The sequence below is a fragment of the Patagioenas fasciata genome, chromosome 29, assembly GCF_037038585.1.
Source record: "Patagioenas fasciata isolate bPatFas1 chromosome 29, bPatFas1.hap1, whole genome shotgun sequence".
NCBI classification, from domain to species: domain Eukaryota; kingdom Metazoa; phylum Chordata; class Aves; order Columbiformes; family Columbidae; genus Patagioenas; species Patagioenas fasciata.
This window is the reverse complement of record NC_092548.1, coordinates 1,911,090-1,933,316: the sequence shown is the minus strand read 5'-3', so window position 1 is coordinate 1,933,316 and position 22,227 is coordinate 1,911,090. Positions and strand designations below refer to the sequence as shown.

Below are 22,227 nucleotides of genomic sequence, written 5' to 3'. Positions count from 1 at the left end.
TACTGCTCACATGTTACTTAATTAAAACAGTAGGAGCTTAATGTTGCGCTTACTTTTCCGCTATTAGCGGTACTTGTGTTTTTTTGGGAGGGGGCTACTTTACTGAACATGGACAATGAGGGTTTGTGTCCATGGTAAGACTTCTGCTTAAAGCCAAAGTAAATATTGAAGTGGTTATAGTTATACCGACATAAGCCCCTATATGAACATTCTTGCTCAAGCTTTTCTAAAATTTAACTTCTATTTATTGGAAATAGGTTTAAATCTGAATGGAAAAAGTTGCCGTGTTACTGGAATAGGTGTGTCCATCTGTAGAGCTGTTCCAGTTCAATTTATTAAGCTTTATCTTCAGAAAAGAGTGGCGGGAATTTAATATATATTTCATTGTTGTTTCTTCCTTGTCACTCCACCAACCTTAACTGGTTGTGTCGCACAGGCTGTAGGTTGTAAATCTTGCAGGAGACCTTTTTTGTTTAAATTTTAGCCTTTGTTAATCAGCTCTTGAACATGAAGTTGCCTCCCTTTTAGTGCAAAGGTTGTGGGTCTAACTGGTCTCTTCTGAGGGAATCCTGCTGTTGAAGCCGTCTCCCCCAATAACTGGTTGCAGGCGGAGTGTGTTGGCTTTGGCTTGAGAGGTGCCTGCAGGGAATCTCCTGAACTTCATCAGGTCCTGCACCTGGGGTGGAAGAACCCTTCACAGGGATGTAGGCTGGGGACTAACTAATCCACTCCAAAAATGTGATTTACCTCACCTATCAGGAGCATTTCCCAAGGGGAGTCAGCACGGGATGCTGCCAACAGTGTCCTCCATGTGGTGCTTTCTTACCCCTGGTTTATCACACCTACGGTCTCATCCCATGGCCTCGTCTCACTGTACCGGCCCTGTCACAAGCATTGACTGCTCCATCCCTGCATCTCAACCCTTCCTGACCGTCCTCACCCAGGGAAAGGACGCTCAGTTTGCCAGAAACAAGGAGATGTGCACCATGGACAACAGACCACCAGTGACGGTGGTGACATCTGCAGCAGAAATGCCCTTATGAGTCTCCAAAATGGATTTAGAATCCAAGTGGTCCATCTGAGTTAGAACAATGAAGTTTTAACTGTCTACTCAGCTTCTTGACATCCTACAGACTATTACAGAATGTGTACGATGGGGCATGTCCTGATGTTCCTCTTATGGCTTGAGGAGCTCTCACTGCCAGTGGGAAGTCCTGCTCATATTTTTATTTGCCTGTTTTTTCTTGTGCGGGGGTTGTTATTTCAAAAAAGGGAGGAAAAAAAGAAGTGTCTGTTTTTCCATACAGTGATAACGCAAATACCATAGCTGCTATTTTTTTTCCGGGGGGATAGGTGGACTGGTTCAGATATTAAAATAGGAGTAAGCGCAAATTTTGTTTGATCTTAAATGTTAATTGTTCAGAGACTAATAGTGATAATTACTTTTCAGAATAGCTTGAGTCATTTGTTGGGTTTTTTTTTAAATTGTGTTGTTTTTGAGGCTCCAAGCTGGAAAAACAAAGGTTTGCCAGTTTGCTGGTCATAGGGCAAGTTTCATCCAGGGTGTGGCAAATTTTACTGCCTTTGAGAACTCTTGGGCTTAGAAATGCTGCTGGGTGGATGGTCCTGGAGACTTGAGTGAGGTATTTGCGTCAGTTTTGTCTCATCAATGTCCTTGTTAAAGGTCTACTGGGCTGTGAATTTACCTTTTAAATAACACCACCATTACAGCTTGGGCAGTAAAATGCCATTTTTCTTCTGGCAGTTTCCTTGTGGGTAGATGTAGAGATTCCTGTGTCTCACGTCTGTCTGGGGGTTGTCAGGTGTTGGGGTCTTCTGGGGTGGATTGTGTGCAGAGCATGCTGCCCTACCAGGAGCAGGATGGAGAACCCCAGGTGTATGGGATCTGGTTGTCCCCACTGATCTTACACAAGGATAGAAGGTCTGGGATGGGGCCTGATGAGAGAAACGGGCATGTACACCAGACTCTAGGATTTGTAGGCTTACTTTAAGGGTTTGCAAGATCTTTAAGACTAGCCTGGGCCTGGCAAAGAGGTGGTAAAACACCAGCCAGAGAGGTGGTGGATGAACCATCCCTGGAGACATCCCAGGCCAGGCTGGACGGGGCTCTGAGCAACCTGAGCTGCTGAAGATGTCCCTGTCATGGCAGGGGTGGCACTGGGGGAGCTTTGAAGGTCCCTTCCAACCCAAACTGTGATTCTGTGGTGTAAGATGGACTCTGACGTTCTTCAGGAAGGCCACCATCATCTTTGCTTGGTTTGCATGACACGCACTTGCAGTGTGGTCCTGCTGTGTGGCAGGAGCTTCCTGGTGCCACTGCAGCTCCAGCAATGACAATGAACAACAAAACCGTTTTCACGGTTCTTTGGTATTTTAGGAATTTTGGAGCTGTTGACTGTGCAGCCGGCGTGTGGGAGGAAAGCTGAACGAGAGCAGTGAAATGCGCAAGGGCAGCAGGAAGCCCAAGCAAGTGTATTAGAACAGGGACTGGGGTGGAATCTGCGATCTGTGAAATACATGGAACAAGTTAGACACTAGTCTGTTCTACCAAGTCAACACTGACGGTTTAGTTCAGTTAAACATCCTCGCGAAGCTGGATTTGCAGTGCAGTCCAACCCAGGGTCTTGGTCAAAAGCAAACCCCGAAGTTATGACGAAACCCAGCCTTGCTCTGGCATAGGAGAGCAGCTAATAGCAAAGAAACCAACCCTCATTCACTTGCTGAACTTTCCTTATTTATTGCTTTGCTAGACAGGAATAAATACTCAACAAATAAGCTTCCTGTCCTTAAATTATTGCATTCTTCTGCGTTCTTGATTCCTTTTATTTTTAAATGAAACCAGGCTAAACCCCACGGGATTGATGTCCTCTCATTGCATGAGCTAGAAAGGGTTCATGGTCTGATTCTCGTCTGGAGGATCACACGATGACTTGGGGTGGAGGTATTTTCCTGAAATAGTTTGGAGTAGCTCTAGGGTTTGGGATGTGCTCCCTTTCTCCCTTCAGTGTCTCCCCTCCCTCCTTTCTTCCCTCCCAGCTACAGGGATCTCTGACTTCAAGTAGGATGGAGGATGCTGTGGGAGATGCCTTTGGGTCTCTGGAGCTGGAGGACAAGAGAGGCGATTAAGAGCAGCTGACAGGGGCTTAGCACAGCCTTCCAGCCCCCTCCCCTTGGGGATGTGTTCCATACCCTCTTTGCTGTCTCTCCACGAGACCTTTTGGGAGTATTTCTACTCCCAGATGAATTTAAAGGGATTGTAAATTCTCAGTGGAGCTGTGGCTGCGCAGGTTGTGTCCTGCCATGGGGCTGTGCTGCCGTTTGCCCAGGGAAAAATGAGCAGCCCTTTGGCTGGAGGGAATTTTCGGTGGGATCTACCATGGCCAGGTGTCGGATCCGCAAAGTCGTGGTCCCAGGGAAGCGCAGGCTGGGAATGAGGAGCCGGGCTGTGCCGATGAGCTCCTGGCTTCTTTGGGAGCGTTTCCATGTGATTCCCATCAGGAACATGGATCTGTGCATCCTGTTCCAGTTTGTGCAGCTGCACAGCTCAACCCCAAGGAGGAAAAAAAACCAACATTCTTCAGATGCTGCTTTTGGGGAGGGTGGGGGAAGGAGCAGGCGGGTTCCTTCCACCCCGTTGCTTGAGACTGAGCGCTATTGCAGCGTTTTAAGAGAGCACAGCATCTGCACAAAGCTCCTCTGTGTGTTTTTACAAACTTAGAACCTCCATGTGAGGAAACAGCAGCCGTCTCTGAGCCCCAGCATTTTCAGCTTAAACACAGAGTATGGGGACAATACAGCAAGCAGAACAAAATCCCCGTGCCTCTAGAGGTAGGATCTTCACAGCTATAATAACTTACCTGCGGCCATTCATGTTGTGGTGGCCTGTCGTGTCTTTCCCAGTGGGTGAACTGGACATTTAAAGGGACGTGGCTGGAATCATAGAACCGTTTTGGTTGGAGAAGATGTTTAAGATCATCAAGTCCAACCGTTGACCTCACACTGCCAAGTCCACCTCTAATCCACGTCCCTGAGAGCCTCATCTATGCGTCTTTTAAACCTTCCCAGGGATGGTGACAGTTGGCAAGGAGAATTCACCGTGTGGTCATTAAGAACAGAATTCAGTCCTGTACCTGCTCGATGCTAAAGCTGCTGTGGTCTCGATGAGGCAGGAGGAGATGAGCAGAGGGGAGAGATGTGCAAGGATGCCCGCGTTCTGGCTTTGTGGGGAATCTGGGCTTTGCTCTGTGCTTAAACAAGGACTTGCACCTCTGTGGAGCTGCCCCGAGTTCTTCCAGGAACCGGATGTGCCTGTAATAAATAGCTCGTGCCTCTGTTTGACTCAATTGCTGGCTGGGAAAAAGCGAAGGACCTAAACCGTGTGTTAATGGGGCTCTTTGTGCTGTCATTTTTCCAGGGTGGCCACTGACCACAATGTTGACAGCACCACAGCAATGCTTAGAGAGTGGCTGAAGAACGTGCAGAACCTCTACCACGGTGTGGAGTGGAGGCCGATGGAAGAGCCCCAGTGAGTACTGCAGTGAGGGGCTGACTGGTTGGTCTGTATCTCCGGTTTTCTAGATTTTCTGTTCTCAAATAAGGAGGTGTACTTCAAATGTAGATTTTGCGGGGGGAGGCAGCACGAAACTTGGAATCTTTCTCTCTCAAAACCGCTCCTGGGTTGCCTGAGGTGACTCCAACACTGTTTTTATTTTGGAAAGAAGATAGTAAGGGAACTTTTTATTTTTCTAACTAGCGCAATAGCTTTCTAGACATGGGTTGCAGTCACTTTCTTTTGGTTTTTTTTGCTACGTCTTACCCAGAAGAATTTGGGCCAAAACATTGGCCAAGCTCCCGATTCACTGACGGGACGAAACTCCGACCGGCAGCCCTGCGTGCTGCACGAGAGAAGGGGTCAGACCACATCCTGGTAAGTACAAGGTTTGATTTATTAACTGTCCTCAGGCAAAAGCTTTTCAGATGGTCACTCTGATAACTCCGATGAGCAAGAGAGTTTGCAGCTGGAGAGAGAAGTCCATGGGTAAACCCAAGGTTTGTTGCCCAGCGGTCAGGACTGAACGTAGTCCTGGTGGTGGGTAGGTACCTGCAAGGGGCCCTCAGATGGAAACCCCACCTGTTAGTGATGGAATGTAAGGGAAATAGTTCTACGGAACAGTTGTGAACAGATGTGTGGCTTTGGTGACTGCAGCAGCCACTTTTTAAGAGTGATCCTCTTCGCAGAATAAATGCACCCTGAATTTTCAGCAGTGATGTTTTCCCCCACAGCTCCGTTGCCCCAGTGTTGGAGGAACATTCCGTGGAGTGCGAGGGAAACTCCGCATCTCTTCCCATCTCATAATGTACCTTTAACAGAGATGTGTCCTACGGTATCAAAACCAGCAGCTCAGTGCTTTTTGGGTTTTTTTTGACAACCTCATGCCTCTGGCTGCCTTGTTCCCAAGAAAGCATCAGGGCAAGCATATCATTTAATCTAATAACAAATTTATTTTTCTCTTCCCCTCTTCTCTAATTTATTGATACAGATAACTTACTGACCAACGCAGAAACCCTGAACCTGTTGATAGCAGAAAACAAGACCTTGGTGGCACCAATGCTCGAGTCTCGCTCTCTCTACTCAAATTTCTGGTGTGGCATCACCCCCCAGGCAAGTGACCTCCTGAACGCTACTGGGCGACTGTGCAAGCTGTGTTTGCAAAGGCCTCTTGTGTCTGTGAAGTGGTGGGTTGTGGTTTCTGTCCTGTGGGCTTTCCTGTCTGTTTTTGTAGCGTCCTTTTCTGAAAAGAAGCTGCTGTAGCTCGGTGGCGTGCACTCAGCTCAGCTTGCGCCTCTCTGAGTGGCAGCATCCCAAATCTTGGTGGGTACCTTTGGGAAAGGTCCATACGTTTATAGGAGATCTGGGAATGAGGGCAGAGAGGACACTGCGGTCTATCAGTGTTTTTCAGGCTTTGTTTTCTAACCGAGCTGTAGGTACGAGCAGAGCAATGCGTGTTCTGCATTGGGTGTGCAGGCACGTAGCTGGAACTTGCTGCCTGGTCTGAGATTTCTCGCTTGAAAAAGCTGAATCTGGAGGAAGCTGAGCTTGTTTAGCCAAAAGTCCTGGGAAATGATACAATCCCACTAACTACATCAAAAATACTGATATACACACCAGAATTTATTTGAGGTCACTCCATATGTTTGTTTAATGGCCTTAAATCTCTTGGTACATAATTTTAGACAAGCTTTCCTGTATAGTGATGCTAATCAGAGAGGAATTTGCTTTTCTTTCTACAGCTTTCTGTTGTATATAGGTTGTTTTTCTCACGCATGAACAAGATTTATGTGTTGGGGCAACATTGTTTGCCTTGTAGAAATTAGTTTAGTGCTTCTTTCTCAAATCATATATGCTGCAGTAAATATTGGTACAAAGATGCTGCCTAGTAGGAGTAACATCATTTTTAGAGCCAGAATGAGATTGAGCTATCACTTGACAAGTAGATCCACATCGCTGTGGTCAGTGTGGGTCAGCGGTGATTTTTTGCCTTTTTTCACTCTTTTTCTTTGGAATGTTCTTGACTAAGCTCTAGATGGGCTTCCTCAGACATTCAGCCTTGTGGGATCGTTTCTGGAAACAAATGGACATCGGTGCAGTGAGCAAGACTTCATCGAGCTGATCTAGGCCACAAGGGAAGGGTCATTGAAAGGTCCTTGACCACACAGAATGGGGTAGAAAGTTGATGAGGCACGAGGAGAATGAGGAGTTGAAGTAGTTTGTGGTGAGACACGAGAGGTGATGATTGTCTAAGGTAGCAATCAATCATGTATTAGCTAGAGAAATGTAAGCAGCGCGTAATCTAACTATAATTATCCAAGTATAAATAATGTAACTACAAAATCAGCAGTTTAAGACTATATAACCTGATCAAACTTTACATTAAACAGCTTCAGTTTACAACTCTCATAGAGTTGTCGGAGTCCATTCTTCTCCTGCACAGTCTGAGGTGAGGACTGTAATTAATACTCGTTTCTCCAAGCCCACAGGTAAATCTCCATAATGAGATGGGGTTTTTGACCTGTTTGCTGCTCTGCTGCTGGCAGGTGTTCCGTCATCCCTTGGGGATGTTGGAGAGGCTCCGTGCTCCAGCCATTTCCTGCCCTCTTGCTTTGCTCCAGAGAGCTACCCGGTTACTAATTATTGTCATTATTGCTGCAGTGAAATGAAGAACAAACTCCATTTCCCACTTCTGGTGTAAAACATCCTCTGGCAGTCTCCTTCTGTAGGATTTCTTGAGGAAGGTCTTTGTTTTTAAAGCTCTCGGTGATTATATTTTTTCTTTTACAGAAATCACCGAATCTTTTCTCTTTTGGCCCCCGCACCATCTTATGACAAGGAGTTCCACAAGTCAGACCAACTAATTGAGTAAAAATAGCAGGAAAAGGTCCTGAACTCGCCAAATTCTTGGGAAGTAAATACACAGATAAGAAAAGGGGTGTGTGGGGGGGTGTGTTTACTTGTTTCAGTTTTTGTTTTAAAATGGAGAAATAAACTTTATAGGAAAGGCATTGTCCTTTAAGTGTTTAAGGTGAAGTCCTGATGTAAATCAGCAGTTCTCCACAGCCTGGCATGGGGCTCTGCCAGTGTGCACCAGCCGCAGCCCTGGCCCCTGCTGTTACCTCTCCAGCAGAAAATCTCCATCATTACCAGGATTACTGAGAAAAGGAGGGGAAAAAAAACCTCGCAGCAAATGCATCTTGCAGGATTTGCTGAAAAAAGCTGCTCAGATGAAGAGGAAAGTTCCCACTTTTTTTCCTTTTCTCTTAGTTACTGCTGCTTGTTTCTGTGCTCGCAGTCCTGCAGCTTCGTGCTCTCAGCCCTGCTCTCCCTGGAGACTTGGGGAGGGAGCAGGAACTGGAGAACGCCCTAAAACACAAAGCCAAACCCAGCTGCAGACAGCCTGACATTCAGCTGTCGTGAAGCTGTCCTTAGGAGAGCACAACAGTGCTGACAAGTTGGAGTCTTTCTTGGCTACAGGTGATTTATGAGCCATGAAAAGCCCCACAAGCCCGTAGTGAGCAAGTGGAGGAGGACAAAAATGAAGTTTCCAGCATCTTTCACCTGTGGGCATTCTCGGCTGTCTGTTAACGTTGGATGTTTTAACCCTTCCCGCAGCGGGAATGCCGGTGAGGGCTCTGCCCGCTCGCTGCTCTTCGTGGACATCTGAGACACCCAGGCCTCACAGCGTGGTCAGAAGGTTTCCGAAGGGCAAACCAACAGATGCATAAACAGACAAACGCACCACACGGTGCTTCTGCGCAAAGGCAGGGTAAAGTGGTTCTGCAGTGATTTGCTCGGCTGTTGCTAGGATGCTCTTGGAAAATATAAATCAAAAGTAACTTCAACTGATTTTAGTGACTCATCATTTCTGTAAAGACCAGAATCCACTACGGACCCAACCGTCAGCCATGTTCAGATGTCTAATTGGTGCATTAGGACTTTCTTTCAGGGGGAATTCAGTGTATTGATTTCCAAATCTGATAGCTTTAGACATATGGCACCTGCAGACCCAGCTGTGAGCTGCACAAGGCGGGTGTCGCACCCTCAGTGCCGAAAGGTTGGCAAAGCTCTTTAGGTCGTGGCCAGAAATACTTTGCAGGTCCTATTCGGTGAGACACTGAATGTCCTTTGTGCTTGTTGAACACAGAGGATGCCACAGATGCTCAGCAGCTTCCAGGGTCAGAGCTGAGAGTCTATGTGCAAAAAAAAGGTTTCCAGAGAGCCAGGGGAAAAAAATCCGAGATTTGAAGCTCTGTTGCAAGGGAATTTTGTAGCAGAAAGGCTTGAATTTCCATTAGCTGCTGAAAAGCAGAGAGAAGGTCATATTTTAACCTTTTTGGTTGAAGATTGTTTCTGCATACTTGACTGAGCCCTTTTCAAAATGGGGACACTTCAAAATCTGAGAACTGAGCACTGATCCGTCTCTGCTGAGCAGGACTAAGGGTAGGAGCTTTTGCTGGGGAGCAGCTGTGAAACTGAAGTCTTCTGTCACATCCAGCCCTCTGCTTCTGTTTGCAGGGTATTACAAAAGGACCCTGGATTACCCCCTGATCCGGGAATGGAGGAGGACAGGCTGGTTTGCTGTCCCGATGATTCATTCCACCTTCCTCATCGACTTGAGGAAAGAAGCCTCCGCCAAGCTGATGTTCTACCCCCCACATCAGGACTACACCTGGAGCTTTGACGATACCATGGTCTTTGCCTTCTCCAGTCGCCAGGCAGGTGTGTCTGGAGACTTTGCTGGGCAGGATTCACTCGTAGACATGCAGATCTTTACTTTGGAGTTCACAGACCAAAAGCCAATTTTTTGGCTTCAGTGGTGAGTTAAGACCCTGTTCCCTTTTCTCTTCTGGATCTGGTCAGGGACAACCAGCAGCAAGTGAGTGGCAGTGCAGTTTTGAATCACAGATAGCTTCAAAAGACATGGGAACTATTCTAGGGACGAAGGCAATGTTTCAGAGACAAAATTAGTGGCATCTACCTTTGTTTTTTGTCACAGTGAGATGATAGCGAGCACAAGTGAATGCTGTGAGAGTGGAAGGCACTCTGTAGTTGTCTAAATTCACCACTTCCAGGAGACTCCATGAGGAAGGGGGGAGGACAAGAGACACTTTTTAGACGTTGCAGTGTTTGTGCAAAATAAAACCCAAGTTGCTTGCCTGCAGTGCTTGATGAAGCTTTGCTTTGTGGCAGCTCAGCAGGAATTGTCTGAGAGTTAAGAGGTTTTTCTTTTGTTGGTTCTGTTTGCTTTAAGCAGAATCAGTGCAGCTTTCAGGGAGTGATGTGGGGGCTGTGGGCTGTGCTCAGAGGAAATTTCTTGCTGGCGTGAGAGCGGTAAAATCTCCACAGAACTGACGCCTCACTGGGACTTTGGGAGAATGAGTCAAGAACCAGTCTTGAGATGTTTGGGACCAGTTTCTACCAGACATTGGGAGGATTTCAGTTAGATCTGAAACTCAGGAGTCCTTTCGGGCCAAGGCACCACCTCAGTGTCTTCTTCTACCTGGAACGGCTGTTGGTGTGTGCGGAGCTCCATGTGTCTTGGGGGATTCGCTGTCTCTTAGTGCACGATACCACTGCTACAGCTGCTTGTTCTTCTGGTGAGGATGATTAGTCCTGTTTATTTTTGGATCTGGTGGGTATTCTGTCTCTAGCGAAGTCCTGGCTGGCAGAACTGTGCCACATCTATGAAAGGAGCTCCTGGGAAGGGTATGTTTTTAATGACCATCTGTATTGTTCTTTGCTCTCCTGTGTTGAAAAGGGCAAAGTTTGGGGCCTTATAAAGGAAAAAATGACTGATGAAACCTCAGCGGCACTGATGAAACGCGCTTCTGTTCAGAGCTTCACAACTGGTTTGCTGGCTTACTGGGGTGAATTACTTGGGGAAAGTCGGGTTTTGGGTCTCCTGAGTGATGTGCAGCTGGTGTTATCTGTCCTCTCCTTGTAAAAAGTTAAGGTGAGAAGGAGGGGCTGTTCTTGGGGTGCAGACAAGTAGAGGGAAAGTGAAGAAGTGTGGCTTGTCAACAGTGGCTTCTAGAGAAGAGCCAGGCTGAGAAATCTGCCTTTCCCACCACTTACAGAGCAGTGCAGCGACTGTTCGCAGCTTTCTTTTGAGTGATCCTTCCTGTTGCAAACAGCACTGCGAAAGACAGTGTTCTTGGCATGATAAGCAGGGCTTTTTAAAACTCAGCTTCCAGGGGATGTGGAGCATGGATGAGTGGGAGAGGAGACGCAACCAGAGCTGAAATTGAGCCCTTGGGAGGCAGAGGAAGATGAGAGTTTGCAGGGCACTTTTGGGGCCCTGACCTTTTGAGTCAGGCCGTGGGTTTGTTGGCTCCAAAAGAGAACAGAGGTTTAGGTCCAGTGAGCAAAGCAGGTTCCCTCAAATCTACCTGCCCCTTGTTCCCTCTGACAGCATCCAATTAGTCTGGGAACTGCATTGCATCAGCTCCAACTGCTTCAGAAATATTTCAGGGATTCAAACCCATCATTTTTTCCTTCCATCCTAGAACACTTCAGCTTTTTCCAGAGCTGACCTCGGCAGTCTGGCCCGCTGATCTTCTCAGATTGTTGGCTTGTGTCCTGGGCTGAGTTTTGTCACCCAGGACAAAAGGATGACATCCAAGTTCAGAAATGTGAAAAATGTATGGACTTTGAGGTATACTTCTCTTCAGAGTAATTCCACTTATTTCCCTGAAGCCATAAACGATGTTGGCTTTTGTCTGGGCCAAGTACTGCGCTTAACGCCTCAGGTCAACCCATTGATTTTTCCAGCAGTGAATCTTCTGCTCGAAGCAGGCGGTTTGTGATGCTCCACAGAGACCATCCCACCCGTCCCACTTCTGCCGAGAGGGCGTGGGCTGCGGAGCACAGAACAAAACCCAGCGCAGGTGTTTTATTGAGGAGGGCGGTCTCCGTAGAGCCCTTTGCACTGGCAAGATGATGTTGAGCTGGCCAGACCTTCTGAGCTTCCTTCAGCCTGAGGCTCTGAAGACCTCAGGCCAACCAGGAATGTCCAGTCGCAGGGATGTGGGGGAAATTTAGGTTGCCTAAATATGACTGTGGATTTATTTAAGGCATATGACTGTGAACCCTGCTCACTGCCTTACAAAGGCTAATAGTAACACCAGTATCTCTAGCCTTCTGTCCTTTGTAGCAAACTTTTATTTTATTATAAAAACAGAGCCGGAGAGTGAGTCCTCCTCCCCGTTTTAAGGTAGATTTACCATTTTGAAGTAACTTTTATCCCAGAAGAAACAGAAATACTGGTGTGAATCTATGCAGATTAACTGTGTTTAAGCCAGCGGAAGATAAAAACGGAGATCAGTGAGCCAGATAAGATTAGTTGATTAGATCAGTGCCAAATCCATTAATATTAGCAGGTAGTATTTTTTATTTTGCCATTTACCTAAATTGCAGCTGACAGCTGAATGTGTTTTGGCAGTAGTGTAGCCAGCAGTTTCCTTGCAGAACTTCAAACAGTAGAAACACCGGGGTCAGTAGTGCAGATAATTCTGCCTTGCTAAAAATACCAGGGATTTAGGAGGATTAATACATGAAAGCACCAACTCTCACCAGGTGGTGTCTGCTTTTCATTTATTTCCTAGAGGGACAAGGGTGATTCTGCTTGTTTAATTAAAAAAAAAAAGAAAAGTTATAGCCGATAATGAGCAAACTCTTGGTGAGTCTGGGGGGAACAGCATCTTACTGATCACAGGTTGCGACATTCCCAGCAGCGTGTGGGTCTCTCCCTTGCAAATGGATCTGCTCAGAAGGGAAGCTTTGCATCTTCTTCTTGTTCCATGCCTTCAGATTCAGCTCCTTGAAAAAGCAGTTACAAAAGCTTTTGAGCAGAAGGAAGTTACGGTATCACCTATTTTTGGAAGCATCTCTTTCTCCCTGCTGCTCTCTCTCTCTAGGATTTGGTTGATTTGGATGGTGCAAACCTGCTCCTGCTTCTGGCTCTGTGAAGGGATTGCACCAGGTCTGAGCGGTGCAGGTGGGGTTTGGGGAATACAGGGGTTTCTGGGATGCTCCCCAGTTCTCCCAGCAGATCCGCTGTGTGCATCAAACATCGCTTTGCCAAAGGCCGGTTCTGCCCTCTGCTGAGAGATTGTTTTCATAGCATGAAGGCAAAGGCCAAAAGAGACCCTTTCTCTGGGCTAAGAGGGAGTTTCCAGTCTCTCCTAAGAGAAAACTGATGGCAATTAAAAATACCTTCGGTTATGGAGCAACTGGAAATTGTTTTCAGAGGAGAGACCACGTGCTGCCAGCCAAATGATACAGAAAATGTCACTATGAATTTCATAGACTCATTTTGCTTGGAAAAGACCAAGATCATCGAGTCCAACCGTTAACCCACCCCTGGCACTAACTCATGTCCCTGAGAACCTCATCTCCACATTTGTTCAAGCCTTCCAGGGATTTAAGTTAAACCCCTTCATTTGCTTTTGAAGCAGAACTTTTTGGGACTGGGCTCCTGGCAACGAATTTGATTGTGGGTACATAGCAACAGAGCAGCGAACTCCTTTTAAGAGACCTGACTCTATTTTCTGTTTTTTTATGTGATCCCCAGGTATACAGATGTTCATCTGCAACCGTGAACACTATGGTTTCCTTCCCATGCCCCTGAAATCGCACCAGACGCTGCAAGAAGAAACCGAGAACTTTGTGCACACCCTCATTGAGGCAATGAGTAAGTTACTGTGCCTTGCTGTGATGGACACCCCCAAGTTAAGGTTTGGAGAGCTCTCTTACCCCTGGGAATCTGCCTCCTGATCCGACTGTTCTCATCCTGGTTTGACATGCAGTTTCCCATTTTTCCACTGTTTTTCTACCTAGAGATGCAATCGCTTCACGGTCAGGTCAGCTCCGTTGACAAAACTCCTTAACTTCCCCATATCGAATGCAAAAATGCATCTTTAACGTGGCAAGGATGCTGCAGAACCTCGTGTCTCTCCTGAGCTATGTCTGGCAGATGGCTGCTGGCTTCTGTTCTGTGACATGGACGCTCTGTGCTGCACCCACTCCTGCCTGACTTCATCAGCCAGGTCCCTGGGGCTTTAGGTCCAGAGATGCAAACACACACACACACACGTTATTGTTAGTGCATGAAGGTGATGCTTGGGATCTCTCCTCTCTTCCAGTTGATCGTCCTCCCGTTGAACCCTCACAGTTTGTCTCTGTTCCGCCGAAGAACCCTGACAAGATGGGATTTGATGAAGTAAGGAACTTATTTTGCTGCCATTGTCTTGTCTTCCTGTTTCTCACCTAATGGAGCTGGGATCTCCCTGTAACTGACCTTCCAGCCGTTTCCCATTCCCATCTCTTCATACGTTTAAGCTCTTTCCCAGTCACTCGTCTGTTGGATTTCAGCTTTTTGCCAGGAGCAAACAGCCGTCCTTACGTGGGGAGAACTTCTGAGGTCAGGGAAGCAGAAGGGAAAGGGCTCAGGGAGCATTCTTGCCCTCTGGCATTTGCTGGGGAGAAATGAGGCCACTCAGGTCTGTGGGCATTTCATACCTGCTACAAAACCCCCGATTAAGGTTGGTGTGCCAGGGCAGTGCTCAGCAAATCTGTGGGCTTCCTGCATTGATGGTACGGATGTTTTAATCCAGCCAGGAAGAGATGGCAGAAGTGAGAGTGAAAAACACATCATTTAACTCCCCCGATTCTTGTGCCATTTCCTCTACATCTGACTCTGTGGGGCAGCTTAGCCATCCTTCCATTCTGCAGCAAGAACTGGTCGTTCGGGAAACCTCTCCTGTGTTCCAGTGAGAGACAGGAATGATTTTCTCCCCTGAGAGAGGCACTGGGGAGCCTGGAGAAGATGGGGGAGGCTCTCAGCCGAGTTCTGTCCAAGATGGGGACGTCTAGGAGGGCCGGAAACCATGTGTGCTCCCCCCTTACTGGTGCAGCTCTCCTCCTGCCCTGCTCGGTCACCACATTTTTCTGCTATGGCCTTTAAAAGTGCATTAGAAAGGTGGTTCCTGACAGCGGTCCTGCCCCAAAACCCCGCAGAAATCCCTCTCCTCCCTGTTCTCCATGTTATGGAGGGTGCAGGCATTGAGGGGAAAGGCTGGAGAGGGATCTGCTGTGCTTTAATTAACCAGGAGTTGTGTTTTTATGCAGCTGCCAGGGTGGCAGTTGTGGAGACCAGAGAAGCCTTTGTTTTCTTGGCTTATTCTGTTACATCTGTTTATACGACACGTGAATTCCAAACACGATTTGTTGGAGCGTCTGTGTTTAGGGCGCAGCTGTTGTAGGTTTTTTGCCGTGTTGTCCTTTGTGGCTGCGCTCTATTTATCCAATTTATTATTTTTGCATTTGTGCTGACCTAGAACTGGATCCGCTTCTTACTGGCTCGAGGTTTTTGCTCCACAGGCTACAAAGCTGCACTTGTCTGCCTGGGACTGAAAAACATCCCAGCCCCTCTGCAGTTTACCTGCAAATGAGGGTTTTGGTCCTCTGCCCCCCACCAAAAAGTCTGTCTGCTTAGGCTTGGGCAGAGCCTGGCGCAGACATCTCTGGGTGTGATCTGGGCTCTGTGCTGGGCTTTCTGCTCTGGCAGGGGAAGCAGCAGATTTTTTTTTTGGTGAAAATTCTGTGATTTTTTTGTGAAAATTCTGTGATTTTTTTGGTGAAAATTCTGTGAATTTTCAGTGCCTGAAGTGATTTACAAAAATTCTCTTTGCTGTGTTCTTGTGCTTGGGTGGTGACCCCGCAGATAATCCTAAATACAGGTAGTGGTGGCATTGTGGAGAAACATGTGGGTCGATGTTCCTCTGGGACTGGAGCTGGACATTTGACTCTGTGTTTAATATAAATCAAAACATCTTATATCTTTGGAAATTATAGACTTGGCTGTAACTGGTCTGCTCTCACCTTTATTCATCCTTGATGAGCAGCTTTTCCTTGTGACATAAAACGTCCTTAAAAAGTAGTTGTTAGACAAAGAATGAACCTCTAACCTTCCAACTCAAAACCAACCCCAACTTTCTGACAAATTCTACGCAACCTGGGATAAAATCACAGCTGGTATTTTAAGATCTGCTGCTGAAGAAGGGTAGGCGAGAAGTCACTTCTCCTCCTCGCTCCCAGGCTGTGAGCTTGATGTCTCTCTCTTCAACCCAGATTTTCATGATCAACCTGAAGCGCCGGAAGGACAGGCGGGATCGGGTGCTGCGGACTCTCTACGAGCAGGAGATTGCAGTCAAGATAGCAGAGGCCGTGGATGGGAAGTGAGTTTCGGCTGGGGTTGCTGATGTTTGCAAAGAGGGGGTTGTGCTGGACACCATCTCCTTGGGTGCCCTGACCTCCCTCCTGCTGGGGATGGATGGGCTGAGGGAGAGGTGGACATTTTATTAACCTAACTGCCCCTGCTTTGGGGCAGTTTTACTCTGTTTGTGTCTTCTTTTGTAATTGGTCTTCATGAGAGAACCAGGGCGGTGTGGGTCAGGCTGATAGAATCACAGAATCATTTGGGTTGGAAAAGCCCCTCAAGATCATCGAGTCCAACTGTTCCCCCACCCCTGTCCCTGCCCCATGTCCTGAGAACCGCATGTCCGTCTGTCCAGCCCTCCAGGGATGGTGACTCCAGCACTGCCCTGGGCAGCCTGTTCAATGCCCCACAGCCCTTTGGGGAAGAAATTGTTCCCCAGATCCAACCTAAGATGAAAATCAGGTTAAAATCATACTCCTTTCTGTGAACTGTAACACTTGCACACAATTAGAAAGCAGCGAAAGTGTGTGAGAGCAATCATCTCCTGAGAGATTTGTCTGTCCTCGTGCTACAAAGCTGTTGGGCTACAGTATTAACCCTGACACAGCCCTTACTTTAAGGCATGGTAAGATGTTTTTATCTTGAGAAATCAAGGCAGAAATTTTTGGTCTGGGACTCGCAAAAAGGGAAGTGGGAACCCCCATGCCATCTGGTGGTCTCGGAGACTTGCGCACCCATCAGGACCTCTTAGGAAAATATTTGAAGCCAAGCTCCTGCCATATTGATGGTCCCACAAGAAGTCGTTGGCAGAGTTAAGGATATCATTTCTAAGCTTGATTTAGAATGTAAATCAGTTAGTTAATTTTTCTCCCGGTTTTTGAGCAAAACAAGTGCAGGAATTTCGTGAGTTACAGCTTATCTCTGAACATCAGTAGCACTTCCCCCGTTGTGTCTGTGTCCGACTTGAATTTGCTTTCTATTTAAATGCTGATAGGTGTTCTCTCTTTCTCAGAGCGCTGAACACGAGTCAGCTCAAAGCTCTCAGCATCGACATGCTGCCGGGTTACCGGGACCCGTGCTCCTCGCGGCCCCTCACCCGGGGAGAGATCGGCTGCTTCCTCAGCCACTGCTGCATCTGGGAGGAGGTGAGGGGGGTGCGGGTGCCCTGGGGAGGGTGCTGAGGGCAGGAGCAGTGGGAAGGCACACGGACGGTCCCAGGACAAATATAATACCGGTTTCTGGAAGTGTAGGATGGTTTTACTTGGTTTGTAGGGGATCGCGTACAGGGGTTCTCTTGAACACATTGCTCAGCTTTCTCAGCTCTACTCTCCGTTTGCCAAGTGATTTTTATCAGAATGTTTTCACGATTGGTTTTGCAGACCATCTGATAGCCTGTTTGGAGTGAGTTTGTTTAGGAGAAAGGCAGGAAGGTTTTGAAGAACAAATGGTATTAAAGAAACTCCTGTTTTATTTCCCTGGTTCTTCATGTGTGCTGGAGCAAGTTCCAGTGGCTCTGCTAACTGCTTTTTTTTGAGCTGGTATATCATAAATAAATTTAGCAGCAGGGATCTCTGTTACTTGAGCTAACAGGTATTGTTTGGGTTGTAGTAGCTGTAGCTTCCATCTGTCCTGGTCACCTGGGGAGTCACACTTGAGAGGATCTGGGCTGTGCTGGTTGGAGGTGCTGGAGCTACACAGCCTGACATCAACGGGAGGGATCATTTCGAGCGAGGTGGGATGTGGAGGCAGGGAGAACAACTTGGTGCTTAGAGAAGACCGGTCTAAGGCAGCAGCTGCCCAAATGTGACTGTGATGGTTGGATGATCCAAATACCTTTCAGCCAGCAGCAGGGACTTCAGCACTGAGAAATCAGGCAATGATTTGGGGCTTGAGACTTCTGCATCGCCAATGGTCAGATGGTAAGATGGGAACCCACTTGGAGGATGCCTTTGCATGTGTGTTCTTGAAGTTGCCAGGGCCAGACTTTGGATGTGCTGGATCATTCTCCAGATTCCAGAAACACTTTTTTTCCGAACAGAAACAGGTTTTTCTGAACAGTGGTTTTGTTGTCAAAGGAGGAGGTGGTCGTGCAAGATGGTAGCTCACGGGGTTGAGGTGCTGCAGCATCACATGGAGGGTTTTTCTAGGTTGCAGATGCTCAGCCACAGGATATTTTTGGACAGCTCGTCCCAGCTGAGCTGTGAATCTGGGGCTGGTTCTCCAGCCTCCCTACCTGTATGGTCCAGAGGGCCAGGACCAGGTCAGGATGACCCCCAGAGATTTCGGGGCCACTGTGATCACTTCTGAACCATCTTGTTTCAGGTGGTGAACAGAGAACTGGAGAAGACGCTTGTTATTGAGGACGAGTTCAAGAGGAAGCTCATGAAGCTGATGGATGACATTGAACAAGCCCAGCTAGACTGGGAGCTGATGTGAGTCACTGGCCCTCGTGAAGCTCTGGGCACACAGGGGACATGAGCAGCAGAGATGGAGGGTGATGCTGGAGTGCAGGGAAAGGTGGCAGAGGCTTCTTGATGGCTCTTCCCATCAGGATAACTCTGCTTCTGGGCCAGGCTGGTGCTGGGGTGCCCCGGCTGTGTTGGGTACCACTGGTGCGCTTTGTGGGCAGTGTTGGTCGTCTGGGGACACTGCTGTGACAGAGGAACTGCCACAGCTCAGCGCTGAGGCTTGGACCGTGTCATCTCAGCTGCCTTATCAAGTCTTTCGCATCTGTACCACCCGCTGGGGTAAGATTTGAATGTCTGAGAGTGGTACAGGATAGAAATGTGTCAGGGATTGCTTCTTAGATCCACCCTTTGTCCTTCCCCGCTTGACATGGACAGTTGTGTGGTCCTAACTGCTGCAGATTCACATTTAGGTTCCGATTTCTGTGGTCTTTTCCCCCTTTAAGCTACATTGGCCGGAAAAGGATGCAGGTGCAGGAGCCTGAGAAAGCGGTTCCCAACGTCATGAACCTGGTGGAAGCCGATTACTCGTACTGGACCCTGGGCTACGCGATCTCCTTCCAGGGGGTTCAGAAGCTCATCGGAGCGGAGCCTTTCGGCAAGATGTTGCCGGTGGATGAATTTCTGCCAGTCATGTACAACAAGCACCCGGTGTGAGTAGGTCGGATGTCTTCGTTACTTGGGTTCACGTGAGCTTGGTCTTGCTGAATGATTAAGATCTGGTTGGTAGATTTGTGTAGTGTATATCATATGTGTTAATATCTATATATGCTTATGTATACCCTTGTTTATGTGTGCACACTTAGTGTGGTACATATAAATGATTAATTTTGGAGCTTGGAGTCCAAATTATTCACGTTACAGTTTTCAGCAGGTTGATGACTTGAGTGCTCTGTGGGGCACTTCAGAAAATGGAGCTCACTTCGTGCTCTTCAGCTTCATCTGCAAAAATGTTGATTTATCAACCAGTACTGAGACCTAAACCAACAAAAGATCAGGTTAATAATCATTCGGTTCTTTAGTGTTTTAATGCTGTTTGACTCAAGCTACGCAAAACCTCACGGCGCTTAGTATGCAGCGTGTGATGTTGTGATGCTCACGTTTTATTTTTCTAAAGCTGAATGCAGTGGGTAGAAGGTCAGACCCCACCACAGCAACTACCTGTGCTGCTTGGGACACATTCACTCAGTGGATGGGCTTGTATCTCGCAGTTATAAGCATTTCACTCTGTCCCTGATGATTTTTCTCTCCTCTTTAGAGCAAAGTACATGGAGTACTACAAGTCCAGAGACTTGAAAGCCTTTTCAGCAGAACCCCTGCTCGTCTACCCCACGCACTACACAGGGCAGCCCGGCTACCTTAGCGACACAGAGACCTCCACCACCTGGGACAACGAGACCGTGTCGACGGACTGGGGCAGAACGCACTCCTGGAAATCCGGCAGCAGGGCACGATCCGCAGCGACGCCCAGAACAAGGACGCTCTGCCCTCGCAGTCGTCTCCGGACGCGCCGTCCTCCAGGGACGAGCTGTGACCGCCCGCGGCCCCGCGGCTCTGTCGGCGCTGAACCTGCCTCGCGCTCCAGCTTTTCACCCTTGGCAGTGGCGGAGCCGCTCTTCGTGTGGTCTCCATCCCGCTGCTTCGAGTGGCAGAGCACAGAGCCTGGACCTGATGTGACAGCTGACCGAGACGCGCAGGGCGAGGCGGGAGATGGAGGAGGAAAAAGAACGAGTGATGCAGACTGGCAGGGAAAAAAGCAGAGATCTGAACAAAAGCCCTCGCAAGCTTTTGTAAAAGAAAAACCAAACCTTGAATGACGTCTTTCTACAGTTCCTTGTGTAGAATACTGTATTTATAAAGATTAATATATAGAGGTGTACAAGTGTTCATACCTTTCTGGATCGCTGTCACTAGGCTACTGTGTAACTGTTACTCCTCGTAGGTTCATAGGCTTTTTATAACCCTGTTCGCTGAGAGAAACTGCGGGCGAGTGTTTGGGTATTTGGGTTTGTTTTTTCAAAGGGAATCAAAATGGTTTCCAAAACCATCCAGCTCCCTGGAGCAGCGCTCCATGTAGGGTCATCTCCTTCATCGCACGCTGATAGAAAAGGATCGCTGGCTTCCCCTCTGCAAATCACAAAACTTGCCGGATCTGAACGGGCCTCCCAGTCCGGAGCTGCCATCTTGGCGTGGCTAAAATCCTGGGAGCTGGCAGCAGAAGTGGAGGTTGCAAAAGGGAAGAGTTGGTCCATGCCATGTCCTGCTTCACCCCCTGTGCCTCCACTTATTCCTTCAGGAAAACGAAGCTTCACAGCCTGTTTGCAGGCCTGTTTAATTAGGCCATAAAACCAAGTGTTAGGACTTTCAGGAACTTTAAAATGTTTGGTTACGAACTGCTTGACATTATCCTTATCAAACCAAAGCAACTTACCAAGATGTTGGTGGTGTCATCCGTACTGTTCTCGACAGCCCCGACAGAATTATTGTGCGTTACAGGACGGAAAGGCAGCTTGGCTGGATATTTTTTCACGTGAGGAGCAAACTTGTCTCTTTTTTTGGATGGGTTCTGATGTACTTGCTGCAGAGTATGGTGATTATTTTTAAAAACAAACGATTCTCAGAGGGCAGGTGATACCGGCCTGCACTGCTTGGGTTGGCTGGGATGTTCTCCTGCGCTTCCCACCGAGAAACTCACCTGCTGGAGATCTGTACGGTGGGGTATGTGTGCCTGGGCTTTCACTTGTGTTTGTTCTTTAATAACTCCTGACGGATGTTGTGCTTTCTGCTCAAGAAGATGTGTTCTTACCTGTCAGCCGGTTTGATAATGCATAAAACCTGGTGCAAAATGGCAGCTGTGTGTGCTGTTTCATGGGGTGGGAGCAGGCCTGGCAGGGAAGGCCAGCGCAGGTCGTTCAGCTCTGTCGCTCTACCACGGAGTCCCTGCCCGTGGAAATGCGCCTGTTGTGCCGGGAAGCCGAGTTCCTTCTGCTCCGCAGGCTGGAGCAGCGTCCATGTTGCGTGGTGAGCGTGCGGAGCGGCTGCGCCGCGGGGGCGTCGCTCTCTGACAGCTCCTCTCCTTTCCTCCTCAGCTCTGGCTTTACGAGCGGCAGCCCGGCTCTGTGTGAAGCGCGGTGCAGCACGGCGATGCTCCAGACGGCGGCAGACGCTTGGCGCGGCCCTCAGCAGCAGGACGTCTGCGAAGCGGAGCATCCAGCGCGGTGCCGCTGTCGGTGCGGGTAGGAGCAGCACGTGTGTCAGCACAGCTCTGGGTTCCCAGCCGTTCCTCTTCTGACCCGTTGTGATCCCACGGGAGCAGTTTCTCCATGAAACGGCCCTGGTGTTCCTCACAGTTCTCCCCGCTGGGGGCTGGAGACGGAAGGGACAGACACACTGCAGAGTTCTGTTTAACTTTGATTTCCCTAAGCAGAGCAGTAGCAATTTATTAAAAACTACTTGACACTGCAGCTGGGGTTTTTGCTTTTTTTATTTGTTTGTTTGTTTTGAGGTGCGTGGGTTTTTTTTTTTTAGTTGATTTAGGAAGCGAGTTATTAATAGTACAAGAGGTTTGAAGGTTTCACGGACGGGAGAGAAATAATTAAGGATCTAAATGTAATGAATTAGATGAATGTGTCCCTTTCATGGCCTCAGTGGAGCCGACTGTTCTTTCACCCGTACGTGTGCGTGTAGGTGCACTTTTCTATTTATTTCCATCTGCAAGACCCGGTGGCTGCCCAGCGGTTCCACAGCTCCGACAGGCGCTGGTTCTCTGTCTGTGCTTTCAGCTCCTGGGCTGGTGCTGTCCGGGCTTTCCCTGCTCAGCACTGACTGTGTTTTGGGAAGGCAGGAGCCAGTGCAAACCCTTCTCCGCTGTTCTGCTCTTTTTCTGCTCTTTTTCCCCTTTGCTGTGAAGCTCAGCTGCTCCATGAGTTATTGTGTTCTCCTGTGAGCGTGGGGTTTGTCCTCTGCTG

At 48.2% G+C, this 22,227-nt stretch overlaps 1 protein-coding gene across 3 annotated transcripts; it reads left to right on the top strand.

The window, feature by feature from the left end:
• The first annotated feature begins 7,360 nt into the window (after positions 1 to 7,360).
• On the top strand, positions 7,361 to 21,723 carry LOC136115772 (procollagen galactosyltransferase 2-like). 3 transcript variants are annotated; one of them, XR_011736011.1, is made up of 10 exons: positions 7,361 to 8,342; positions 9,092 to 9,295; positions 13,149 to 13,268; positions 13,720 to 13,796; positions 15,707 to 15,813; positions 16,807 to 16,939; positions 18,117 to 18,226; positions 18,706 to 18,912; positions 19,518 to 20,977; positions 21,349 to 21,723. XR_011736011.1 is itself a non-coding variant. In XM_071800153.1 (10 exons), exons 2-10 carry the CDS (start codon positions 8,294 to 8,296, stop codon positions 20,074 to 20,076), a joined length of 1,566 nt encoding a protein of 521 aa, XP_071656254.1. In that variant the 5' UTR covers positions 7,378 to 7,457; positions 8,189 to 8,293; the 3' UTR covers positions 20,077 to 21,723. The 3 variants fall into 3 exon arrangements, 2 of the variants coding, with proteins under 2 accessions (XP_071656254.1, XP_071656255.1); XM_071800153.1 differs by having other exon boundaries at positions 7,378 to 7,457; positions 8,189 to 8,342; positions 19,518 to 21,723; XM_071800154.1 differs by lacking the exon at positions 7,361 to 8,342 and having other exon boundaries at positions 9,265 to 9,392; positions 19,518 to 21,723.
• Positions 21,724 to 22,227: the final 504 nt, after the last annotated feature.